Source organism: Chanos chanos, chromosome 6 (genome assembly GCF_902362185.1).
Source record: "Chanos chanos chromosome 6, fChaCha1.1, whole genome shotgun sequence".
Taxonomy (NCBI): domain Eukaryota; kingdom Metazoa; phylum Chordata; class Actinopteri; order Gonorynchiformes; family Chanidae; genus Chanos; species Chanos chanos.
Window position 1 is genome coordinate 42031099 of NC_044500.1, and position 13459 is coordinate 42044557.

The 13459-nt window shown below is 43.7% G+C and overlaps 1 protein-coding gene across 1 annotated transcript in view; it reads right to left on the bottom strand.

Moving 5' to 3' along the window:
• Window positions 1-13459, bottom strand: part of ptprga (protein tyrosine phosphatase receptor type Ga) — a 171080-nt gene that overhangs the window by 28158 nt on the left and 129463 nt on the right. Inside the window, exons 7-9 of the mRNA XM_030777647.1 lie at window positions 11088-11245; window positions 7159-7351; window positions 2092-2276 (exon numbers count right to left, since the gene is read on the bottom strand). Of these exons, the coding sequence (XP_030633507.1) occupies window positions 2092-2276; window positions 7159-7351; window positions 11088-11245 (536 nt within the window). The remainder of the gene's footprint in view (window positions 1-2091; window positions 2277-7158; window positions 7352-11087; window positions 11246-13459) is intronic.

Consider the following 13459-nt stretch of genomic DNA (forward strand, 5'->3'; position numbering starts at 1 on the left):
CAATCCCATCACGTATTCATTCGCCATTCATTATCTAAATACAGATGACTTTTAATGACCTCATTATGGAAAACAGTATATACATACATAAGATGGAGGGCTGTTATGACTGAGGAACGGAGCACGGTTTGGTTTGATAGAGATGTTTTGTTTTAGTGAGTTTCTGGAACATTTGGTACATTGATTTGATTACATAAAATAGGGATTACATAAAAAGATTTAAACACTTGTTCACAGTGAAAGGCATACCATACAATCAGGACATGCCTATTTTTACAATGCTCCGCAATTCGTCCTGGTTTGAACAAGTATACAAAGACTAGATTTGATACAGTCACAGGGAAGAGACATTTTATAGACTCTGAAATATGTTCTTGCCTTTTATTTAGTCTTCTTCATGGGGGATGCTGTCCAAATCTCTCTCTTCCACTCTCTCTCTCTTTCGCTCTCTCTCTCATACACACACACACACACACACACACACTTGCACACACAAACACACACAGAAACATGCACACTCACATGAATACACACACAGACGCACACGCACACACACACACACACACACACACGAAGACGAAGATGCACAGTCGCGCGCGCACACACACACACACACACACACACACACACACACACACATATAGAAGTACTCCTCAGGCCAGAGTGAAGATGATTCAATACAATACTAAATGTATCAAGAATGAATGGCTATTATCATAACTCACATCTGAGGCTGTCTGATCAGCGAGGGTCCTAGAAAATGGGTGTAAATCTTAACGCTAAGTAACGGCGTTTGTTCTTCACTCAGCAGGACCTTGCTGATTTATGCAAGTTCCGCTTAGTTTAATTCTGTAAAAAATCTTTTTTCCCCCTTTCTCCAGAATGATGGGTTATTACAAGTGGGAGGCGGAAAAACTGGCAAATCTTGAGTGGGTTTTCCAATGATTTTCAGGAGATGGCTTCTTTTCTAAATCCTCACTGGCCCTTAATGTGACCCAGATAGCAGTATCTTGGGAGGAAATTGAGAATAAAAATGCAAATGAAGAGCTGAAAAGAAAAGGGAGGAAGGAGGGACAGAGAGAAAAAAGAAAGAGAGAAGAGAAAGAGGAGGAGGAGAGAAACGCCTCCTGCATGTGTCTACATGGAGAGATGTGATTCCATTAATGATTGTGTGAAAGTCAGCGTATGGAAGAAAAGACAGAAATGCCTCTCTCTGCTAGCCTCTGTGTCAACCCCACACAGACACCCCCCCCTCCCTCCCACCCCCAAGCCCCAAGCGCTGGGGAATTAGAATTCACGACTTTTATTAATTTCAACACCCGCTTGTGTTTGAATGAAATAAAGAGAGAAGAGGGAATTTTAAACGCAATCTTGACTTGTTAAATGGTTCGGGGGCTTAGTTTCTGTCATTGGTGTTTGAAAAACGCTGGTGGCCAAGGTCAAGAAATGCCGGGAAAAAAACCCCTAAAAAAAACAAAAACATCCTGTTGTTGGTTGAAAATGGAGGCTTCACACAGAGGGGTCTCCTCCTGCTGCCGTATTGTCAAAACAATCCATATGTTTTCCTCTATGACATGTTACATAGCGCGTCGATTACTGGATCACGCCTAAATTCTACACAGACATTCAAGGGCACCATATAAACAACAACAGTAAACTTCGCTCTCCCTGAGCAGATTAGTATCTTTCATTTCCAAAATGGAAGCACCTGGCTGATGTCTCTGAAGACAAAGTGATGCGTCTACATTTTCTCAACGACTGCAATAATCATCAACTGTGATTGCAAAGAAAGTGCAGCTCTTAGTCAAACGGAAATTTGGAAAAAAAAAAAAACGCCAAAAGGAGTGAGAAAAACGGAAAACTAGCAAGACAGAGCGATACATACATCCCTGGAGTTATTAGCTTCCATTGTAACCTAGGTCAGACCCCAGTAAAACTACTTTAAGTGGTGAGTCACACCATTACATATCTGAAGACTATTTCTAGCTATTCTTGATCAAGTGCCTGCTATCTTCAGTTGGACGAACAAGGCTCAGGTGGTCTGTTCTGATTGAGTTTGGGTATTATAGGCAGAAAGAGAAGGGTCCTCACCAGTTTCTGGTCACTGTCTTTGACATAGGTCTCTTCAAAAGATTCATCATTCTTGGTCCAACTGTAGGAGATCAGAAAACTGATGATTGGCGGGTGGTAGGTGAATTCGGGCCTTGTCCAGCGGACCACCAGAGCCGTCTTATTCAGAGGTTGGACTTTCATCTTCATAGGAGCGCTGCTACACACTGGAACGAGAAAAAGAGAATGCGAAGAAGGGACATGAGAGAAGAAAAAAGGAAGGAATGGAGAGTTTAATGAAGGTAAATCTGATAGGGATGACACCGGTCTCCCTTAACAGGCCTTAATCATGCCGGTGGCTGGAACGGGCGCTGAGCAGCGGGGAGAAAAATGGCATGTGGTGATGGCGGTAGAGGTCAGGTGTTTTAATGTGAGGGCCAGTGCACAGATAAACATGGGAAATGAATCCTATTACAGCTCAGGATGCCTGCCAGCACTCCACACACTCCCAGCTCACTGTGAGCAGAGAAGGGAACGAGGGAGAGAGAGAGAGAGAGAGAGAGAGAGAGAGAGAGAGAGAGAGAGAGAGAGAGAGAGAGAGACGGAGGGGGGGCCGGGGAAGTAGAATGAGAGAGAGTAGAAAAAGAGAGGGAAAGAAGAAGGCTATAGCGAGAGAGAGAGAGAGAGAGAGAGAGAGAGAAAGAGAGAGAGGGAGAGGGAGAGGGAAAGGGAGAGAAAGGGGGAGACTGAGGAAGTAGAATGAGAGAAAGTAGAAAAAGAGAGGGAAAGAAGGAGGCATAAGAGAGAGAGAGAGAGAGAGAGAGAGAGAGAGGTAGAAGATATGCAGAAAAGAGGAAAGGTAAACAGAAATAGGACTGAGTGATAAACAGAACATGGACAGAGGGCAGAAAGAGAGAGAATGCAAAAGAATTGGTGCATTATTGGTGTGAGCCTGACGCTGACTCATAGCTTCCTTTTTTTCTCCCCACAGCGATGGTAGCACAGTCAAATAATGCATGAGCTCATATATACCTGCCCGTGGGCCCTTCAACTGACCCGCTTCTTTTCCCTAGTCTGCCAAGGCTTTGTCAAAACTAACACACACACACACACACACACACACACACACCACCACTAGATGGCTCTGTTTGACCAGTGAGGCATTCTTCTCCCATGCCCTACCGTACGATTGCATCATATCTTCTCCAAACACGAGCAGCTTCCCGGTTGCCAGTGATCTCCAAAGCAGAAGGTGTTTAATCATTGAGCATGTCAGAGAGAGAGGGGGAGAGACAGAGAGAGAGAGAGTGAGAGAAAAGGAGAGTGAGAGGGAGAGAGAGAGAGAGAGAGAGAGAGAGAGAGGAGGGGGGTAGAAAGAGAGGGGGGCAGACGTCTCTGCCTTTATTTTGAGTAAAATCAGGCTGAAATCCCTCATTCATTTCCCTCAGTTTGATTTTTTTTCTACCACTGACTCCCACTCCCGACGCCACAGGGGAGCCATTACATGAAAACAATGCTAATTAAACTAATGGTAGCAACATTTCTAGTATCATTGCCTTATTACCTGTGATCATGGGAGAGGTCTAATAAAAAGAAAAAAATGTTCCTAATCATATGCGGTATTGTATGCAGCAATGGGCTCCATGAATTCATAAAAAAAAAAAAAAGTTCTGCTTGGCTGCATCTGCGGGACGTAAACGCATCTCTTTGACCTCTGAGGCCAAACAGCATGTCCTCTAGATAAGATACACCGGCTGTCAGACACTGACTGCGTACTGGGAATGGTTATCAGTGCTGGGGTAAATGGTGCGCTATGACCGTCACTTGACATCACCCTATAACTGAGACTGGTTTCTGAGATTTGGGCTTAGTGAAACACTGACAATCAAGGATGACACACCCATTTACTGCGAGCTTTAAATTACTGCTCACCTTGTTTATATTTCTCTCACACACAGTGTTTTAAAGTCTCTCTGTGCTCTAAATTCAGTACAATAAATATAAAAGTCCTAGTTGAGCAGAGTGAGAAGTCTCTGAAACCAGCAATTTTTATTTAGACTCATAATTAAATTGATAATTTTGCCACCTAGTGGTGACAATAATGATAGCAGTTTACCACAGCTAAAGCATTTTGCTACATTGTGATATCATACAACAATGGACAATTGCAGTCATAAAATATACAAGCCCATCTGCAGTGACTTCAATGCATCCCTGTGCTTAGAAAGGACAGAGCGTAGGATATAAAGAGGGCATTGTTCAGCTTGCAGTGTCATATAAGCTGTTGGTGGCAGGTAAAGTCCTCTATTTTGATGAAAGGCTCCAGAGGATCACTCCATTCCTCTCTCCGGCTCTTCACTGTGATGGATGTGTGCTGGCAACTATAGAAACCAACACATGCAGCACCATTCATTTACCTAAGCTGACGCTTCCCCCCACCGCTCTGCCGTGCCGCCGTGGAGGACACACGGCCACTCAGGGAGACGAGGGCTCTGGCAGTGAAAGATCAGCTATGCTGCACTGAGGTGGGGGTGTTGGGAGGGGTTGCTGGGGAGTGAGGGGGGGGGGGGGGGGGGGGGGGGTTAGATAGGCTAGGTAACACAGCGCATAGGTGGCCGAGGAGGGCGTAATCCTCTCCAAAAAAGCTCTGTGAGAAAAGAGCAGGTCTCCGAGGAGATGTGCAAAAGCGTTTATTTAAAAAAGAAAAAAAAAAAAGAAAAAAAAAAAAAGGGACATCTTTGGCCCTTGAGCTATTTGGCCGTGGTAGGAGATTTATGGCGGATGTGGCTACAGAGGAGGGATGGCGAAAGCTCCTGAGAAAGGCCAAGCTAACCTTGAGCTGCCACACTAAGCGAAGTCTCTTCCATACATATGGTAAATAACTCTGAATGGGAACTGTTGGTAAAAAAAAACAGCCAAAGTGCAGGTGAAGGTAAAGGCCAGCAGCGAATGGCAGGAACGTTTGTTCATTTGTATATTTCCAACCCCCTATGGTTAGTTGCTGATTTATCACAAATTACTGTACCCAAGGACTACCCGACAGTGTGCGTGGTCTGACGCGAAGTGTTGACTGTACGGTCAAATGCAACTGTGGTGTGGTCCAGCAGCCCTTCATTCAAACACTCTTCGAGTATCTACAACGTCCCCTATTTCTGTAATTGATCGCTTTTGGTCTTATTTGCGCTGGCAAATAAAAAAAATAAATAGAAAAAAACAAAACAAAAAAACAAAACAAAAAAAAAAACAAAAACAAATGAAAAACAGGAAAACTCAGCTCCTGCCCTCAGGCTTCATTGATATGCCTCTATTTTCAGTGTGAATTTAACTATGACACTCTTTTTTTAACTTGTGATAAGACCCCTTCATCTCAGTGTTATTCCTGGAAGCCAGCATGCAGTTTCATCAATCAATTTGGTACGGTAAAATTTAAAAAAAAAAAAATCATTTGACAGCGATAGGAAGAAATCTTCTAAGCTTTTGGATTGCAGAACTATTTCAGAGCACCTAAATTAATGCTGATGCTAAGTACAAACCGACGGATGCTTCAGGATTCTGTGACAGGATTTCCATTTCCATTCTTCTCTATTGTGAATTAGCTTCAATTATTTGAGCAAACGTTAACGATGAGACAGGAAAATAAGGCTTAATTGAGGTGTCTTGGAGCTTGGGGAAAGGTCAGGTTTGGTGAATGACACTCTGTGCGAACAGCTCTTTAAGTACTGGCCGAGCACAGTTAAAGCTTTTTTCTCTGACAGCACTGGAACATTATGTCAAGACATTCACATACCCTTTGGTCAAGACCACTCAGCCTCAACCTCAACCTGTGTCTATGTGCCTTGATTTGACAGAGACCTGTAATTTGTTAGCATTGACATTTGAGCTACGAAGAACAGTACACTTACTCTCTTGCCATAAGCTATGTGTGCATGTAGAAAAAAAAAATGTCTTTATGAAGCACTCATGTCATGTTTGTGCTCTGGAGAAATATACATTAGGTGGACAAAGAGGAGCATGGCCATGATGGAGTGAGATAGAACATTCGGGGAGGTGTATATGTATGTGTGTGTGTGTGTGTGTGTGTGTGTGTACGTGTGTGTTTGTAGAGTTGCTTTTTGCCCCGCATTTGCTAAAAGGGTATGTGTATGTGTGTGTAGGTGTAAGAATATACATACAAATGTGTGTTAATGTGTATGCATGTGGACTGCGTATATGGGTACATGTGTTGCTTGAATTGTGTGTGCGTGGGTGTGTATGTGTGTATGTGTGTGTGTGTGTGTGTGTGTGTGTGTGTGCGCGTGCCTGTGCGCATTTATGACGAGCGCTGCGTCTCATGTGGCAGTAATGACAGGACCCAGAGTGAAGTGAATAGGTGGCATATGGCGTGTCCCTCTGAAGACCCACCATTATGCTGCCTGTCTTTTACGCGCCTTTTTTTTTCCCCCCTGCTCATTTCTCTCCCCGGCCTGACAGATGCACGAGCAGGAAATTTGCTGGACTGCAGCTTTCAAGGGCATACCTCATATTTCCCTCTGTGTGAGTGAGCTGCCTTTTTTTTTCTTTCTCTTTTTTAATTTTCCAAATTGTTTCCTGTCCTGTCACTCAAAAGAAAGCAAAAAGTGGTCCAGAGTGCTGCCATTAGGAGTGCAGCAGTCAGGCCGCAGGGAAGCTATACCTGAGTGACACACGAATACTGGTATGTTTATATAATGAGTCGGCATGAGGCAGGTTAAGTCCAGTGTGTTAAGGGCCTGTGGCACTTATATAAGCCAAACTAAGTGAGTGTGGAAGAAAAACACTGCCGACTATGTTAAACGAAACCCAGAGGCTTTGTGAACGAATCCCTTAAGCTATTTACTATAACATGAGCTAGACAATTAGCTCCTTTCTATTTTAAAGAGGCTGATTTTAAAATCCAGGAGACATACGTAGGCATAGACACACGCATATTTGCGTGAGCAGACATACACCCACACATACGCGGATATCCATATGCATGCAAACACACACACACATACACACACTCCATCTGCATCCTGGTTCGAGAGAGGGCTCTATGGTTTGGGGGGCCTTGAGATGAGAAAAATCAGTCGCGTGAAAGGGAACGCCTACCCTTGGAAGCCTCTGTTCCGTATGGGTTCCCCAGGCTGTCAGTCAGGTCAGGAAGCCAAGCGTCTTTGACAGCGGATTTGAAGACCTCGCGGTTGTCCAGGCTCTGGATCGGTCGGAAGTTGTTCCTCAGGTATTCCACGGATTTGACATGGTCCTGCTGTTCTGTGGTGAAGATGGAGTAGAAAGCCTCCAGCTGAGAGAGAAAGAAAGCGAGAGAGAGAGAGAGAGAGAGAGAGAGAGAGCGAGAGAGAGATATAGAGAGAGAGAATCATTAAAGGGAAAATATAAAAGGTTACTGAACTACATGCAACCATGCCTAACCACCCTCAAGCAAGCCAAAGGACGTGAGTATCTCAGCCCCCCCAAAACCCTCCGCATTTAAATTAACCAACGTTTTCTTTCACAAAATCCTCCTGCAGCACATCTCAGTCTCGACTGCTCGTTTCCATGACTCATCTCCCATGACAACCGGGTGCAATCTTTCCTGTATGTCTGTTATTCAAACAACTGGTTTTTCTTTTTTTTTTCGTTTTTTTTTTTTTTTTGCTTTAAGGAGTGGAGGCAGACTGATCAAACTGACCCAAGCTTGATTGCAGGGAATTGTGCCCACAAAAAAACATGAAAAAAAAGAGAGAAAGAAAGAAAGAAAGAAAGAAAGAAAGAAAGAAAGGGAAAAAGCAGCTGTCTATCCAACAATCCTCTCCAACCCTCTTCACTCCACAGCCTCCTCAGAAATCCTGAGCGTAAAACCATTCAGAAGTACTAAAATGCCTTAATGAAGGAGTGGTTGTAGGGCCCCGTGCAGAGATTCTTTTTTTTTTTTTATTATCTGACAAAGTGATAGCTCGCTGACTGAGGAGAGCAAAAAAAAAAAAAAAAGGGGGGGGGGGGGGGGGGGAAGGGGTGCAAAAAGCAGCTCATCTGAAAAACACATGTAACTGCAGCCAGTGGCGGCACACACGGGGGTGGAAGGAGAATACTCATTTCCTCTGCCAGTGATTTGGGCTCCGAGTGGGGAGAGGTTGTGGGATAAACAAGCGGTCGGTATGGTTACACGGAGAGAGGGCGGAAACACTTCGCTCTCACTTCTACAGGCCATGTTTACTAAATAGACTACGGAAAGCCTACGATATGCACTGCTGTGACAGCATCCTAATCTCTCTCTTGCTCTTTCTCTCGGCCTCTCCCTCTCTCTATCTGCGTGTGTGTGTGTGTGTGTGTGTGTGTTCGTGTAAGGAAAGCACAATCTGGATGTGAACCCCCTTGGGCATCAGCAGGGAAAGGCTGAGCTAGACTTCTCTTTCTAAAAAAAACAAAAAAAAAAAAACCTCCTGTTTCTCCGTTCTGTCTTTATCCTACGCCTTTAAACCGTTCCTGTTTCAGGCCAGCATCAGCAGATACAAACTGATCTGACTCTAGGCTCCGGATCTGGCATCCAGCGCTAGGCTTCACCCCAAACCGTGTCTATTCAATATGGGGTTCCACAATGGCAAAAAAAATCTCTTAATCACAACCAAATCTGTTAATCCATAATATGGCAACGCCCCTTTCAAAAGAGATTACTGGGACTGAAATCTCATCTTGGCCTCTTGTGAGGGGAATTCAGTCTTTGTTTCCAAATCACAGAAGAGCTTTAATCCTAAATGACTGATGCTGCCATCCTTCAGCTCTACTGTCTCTCTTTCTCTCTCTCTCTGTTTGTCTGTCCGTCTGTCTGTCTCTGTCTCGCTCTCCTTCTACCCATCTCTCCTCCATGACTAGAGCAAAGGGTTGCCATGCAAAGGGTTAAACTACCCATCGCTGGAAATCACAACAACAGGATGAATTGGAGGCTTACAGCTGGGCATGAGATGTCGACACACAGTCCAGATGTTACAAATGGAAGCATTTTAGATGGGGCTGTTGTAGCAGAATAGCTGAACATCGATCTGCTTTAAAAGCCACCCCTGAGCTACGTCTGTCACTACCAATGACCTACTTCCACCACTGATCAAGAACAAAGGAGAGAAAGGGGGGAACGAGGGACAAAGAGAGAGAGAGAGAGAGAGAGAGAGAGAGAGAGAGAGAGAGCACTGTCTTCCTCTATCTACTCTTTTATCTAACTCAGTGATGCTTCCTTTAAACAAAACCACAGAAGAACAAGGGGGAACAATAGAAGTCAAAGAGGGTCTAAAATGCATAACAAATCAGCTAAATGGTCAATGATAGAAATCCTGTGAAAAGGAAGTAATTTCTTCAAAGAGGAAATACTACTCTGTTTACCAATCAGTCATCTCCTGACGCCTCTTTTGTCTAAAAGTCCTTGGTCAAGGATGATGTTCTGTCCACATGAATCGATATCAGAACTGCATAAAATGATGTAGTGTGGTGTTTTATTTGATTTATTTATTTTTTTTTTACCATTCTTCAAGATGCCCTCCGGTTATTTAACACGTGCAATTTATTGCCAAACTAACATTTCTGGCTCTGCTAATCGAAAGCTTGATAATTAATAGGCTGTATAAATCAGGCTGGCTGGGAGGAATGGTTCGGGAACCGTGTATCTAGGTTATCATAAAAACGTACAAATTTGAAATATTACTTCCAAGAATTACATTGCAATTAATCTGTCGCAGTTGCATTCGGGACAAAAGCACAGTGAGAATGAGATGAGGAGAAGAGAAGCTCTATATATTTCTTTTTTTTTTTTCTTCTTCTTTTTTTTTCTCTCCTCTGCTTCAGCTCATAATCACAGCATGGCATTTGAGCAGAGATTTCACTCTACAAGGCAGGACAAGGATCACACATCCCACTTTATCTTTTATCATGAGCCCAGTCCCGTGTACAGATCTAGAGCACTCATACTGAGTCAGAGAACAAGAACAGGGCTTTAGAGAGGGAGAGAAGCAGGGGAGTTAAACGCTTATGTCGGCCTTATGAAAGAGAAACACGCAGCTAGCTGAAGGCACTCTATTGGAGGTGCTCTGCCTGACACAACTCTCTCTCTTTCTCTTTCTCTCTAACTCTCTCTCTTTCTCTAACTCTCTCTCTCTCTCTCTCTCTCTCTCTCTCTCGCCCTCTCTTCCTGTGCTGTTTAATTCAGGCCCACAGGTCTGGGTGACTGAGGGCAGAGTTTGGCCACTCTGCAGTCTCGACTCTTATTCTTGAAACTGCACAAATAAACTGAATACTTCATCCACATTTGGCTTCTTCCTGCCGCACTCCAAAGTAAACTCATTTGGGCTCATTAGTATGTAAGTCTGCCAAATGTTCTGAGTGAGTGGGAACACTCGGAAGAAAAGGCCCAGCCAGCCTAGCTAATAAAGCAATGCTTAGTTTCCCCTGGCTGTTTTTCCCCCTCCTGCTTATTAGATAACTTGCTACATGAAGCGTCTGTATCAATTAGAATCTGACAATTATGTTGTCATGGAGAGTGATGAGGGGTGCAGTTTCAATCAGTGTGTTTGTTGATGAGTCTTTGCAGAGTCATAGACTTGCTTGTTGGACAGTGTGTTTGCAGACATGTTTGATATACAGTTAATAAAGCTGTTTAATTGCACGGAGACTTTGTCTTTTTGCGGGACAATGTGTTTCAAGGATTTGAGGACAGAGGTAATAATGTATGCACTATTATAGCACACACACACACACACACACACACACACACACACACACACACACACAAATATTTAGCACTGTATTGGGAGACTGTGGTATTTCTGTGAACTGTGTTTCTCAGATATTTGGTGGACAGTGTATTGAAATGGGTTTTGTGATAGTGAAAAGCTATAAGCACTTCTAATGGAACTGAGGAGATACAGACGGGCTATGCCTCTGAGTGAAGGTACATGTGAGGGAGCCAGACTGACCCATCTGGCATTGTAAGTTTATTGATGTAATTGATGTTAGTAGAGTGTTGTACTGCTGTTCATTTGGAGAGACAGACTGACCTGTTTGTAGGACAGAAACACTGGGCGACTGAAGACGATCCACTCCACCACTTTGCTGCACGGTGGAGTAGTAAGGGACCCGATGTAGCGGTAGTAACTTCCTATAGAGGACGGCAGTAGGTCTCTCAGGATGAATGGTTCCAAAAAAGTTTCTTTCTCTGAAATAGGCGAGAGGAGACAAACAGGGCAAGCCATCAGCACAAAATAGTGTTTTTACCTCTCTACAAAGCACTCAACGGGGACCTTAACCATACGGAACGAAATGACCACATGTATTAAAAAAATGACGGGACCAAACCTATTGATGTTGGTAGGCTCTGCGTTGCTATGGGAGCAGATCAGCTCTTCTGCTGCCATGTTTTTCTGCCTGTCCTCATTGGAGACAACAAGCATGACACACCAGTGCCAAAGACAGAATCCAAGCTTTAGACGAGCTTTTCATTTTAAAGCTGACCAAAGCTCTCCATCTGCAATATCTGTCCATTTTCCTGAAATAGTCGTATTATCATCCATGCTCAACACCGGCTGCCTAACATATGCTTTGCGGGAATCGATGATAGAGAAGAATGTGGGCAAATTGAGGGTTTGAGGATTATAATTACTAAAACGCACTGGCCTGACTTTTCTCAATAAACAAAGCACGCATGACAGGGACAAAAAAGCATGATTCGAATTACAAAAGAATAATATAAATTTGAGGGGGAAAAAAGAAAAGAAATTACTAAATTATATCCTCCTGAATCCACTGATCTATATTTTTGAATGCTTGACTACAAAGGTAGTCGTATTCTAAAGAGCTTAAAGTGAGTTTAAGCATGGCGGAAGGGAACGGCGTCAGATGGCACGCGGCTGCTAGTTGTGGAGATTAAACGCAGGGCTGAGGAGAGGCGAATACACAGCCACGGCCAGCGATGACAGGGATCGCTTTTGCCATCGCACTACTTACGCAGTCTCAGCCTTTAAAAATTAATTGCCAATCAGGGCAGCAAGCACCGAGTCAGTGGAGACTTCAAAGGCCCCTGAAAGGCTGAATTAATAGACTTGTAATATGTTCCATGGAGGAAACCCAAAGCTCATTTCAACCCTGTTCGTTCCAGACGCCGGAGTGGAGACGGTTCAGTAAGAGAACAATACACGGCGATAGATGCAGCATGCGAGGGAGGACGACAAATATTCACCGAGTTGCACCGTACAACACTTATTCATCAAGTTCCATTGTAAACACAAATGAATACGACTCCCCTGTTTACACACTTAGAAACACAGACAGCAGAAAACAAAGAGCTTACCGAGCGTCCTTCCTATGAATAGCCTACTGCACATGAGTTCCTCTGTATACAAGAAAACATGTTTATGCTTTTCTATAACCCATTAATCGTTAAATGGAGAATGCCCATTGGGAAGTGGTGGAGATAGGAGAGGGGAAGATTGGGTCCCACTGCCCTAGAACTGAATAACAGTACAGTACAGTAGGCAAACTCATCTTTCGTTACGTACCATTTTTAGGGGTTGCGGTTCGGTACAATGTCCGATACATTAAGCGAAAAAAGTAGTTACAAAGTTCAGATTCGTCTATCACAGTGTTGAGACTGGTCCAGTGAAGCACCGCTCCTCCACTTCACACACATCTGGTAAACACACCTACTGTGAAATCTGACATAGCCGCACAATCTAGTCTGACCAAGACTGGGTTTAATCAGAGTGAGAAAGAAGCTTGAGGGGGTTAGGTACATTCTAGCAGGCTTAGTGTCAGAGTATTAATGGGTACCCACACTGTATGTAAAATAATAATTAAAAACAAAAAAAAAAACCCAAAACAATTCAGATCACATCACCAGAGAATGAAAGAACAAAGGATTTCATGGCCACATAAAAGATTAAAAGCTGACAGTGCCCCCTGGGCTCATGTTGTGCACATGTATGTGTTGAATACAAGTTACTACATCTGTCTCTTGAAGACAGAATATGTACAAAGCGCACGCGCGCGCGCGCGCACACACACACACACTGAACAGGAGTCTGGATGGTGTCTTTTAATGTGTGACTTTGCACTCAGGCGTTGTGGCTGCTCTTAATGCATAATTAAATATTGAAAGCAAGTAACTTAGGAACTTAATGGATGATTACTTAACTAGACAGCTCTCTTCTTCACCAAGCCCAGGAATCTAAAAATATTACACGTAAAAAGCCCTGTTCCAGTCAACGGCCATGTTCCAATTAAACTCACTGACTTTCACCAACAGCATATGCGATCTTACATTTCACACCATAAAGCATTCTCTGTCCTTTCTGTCTAGGGAGTAACAGGCCTGTGTGTGTGTGTGTGTGTGTGTGTGTGTGTGTGTGTGTGTGCGCCTGTGTGTATGTATATG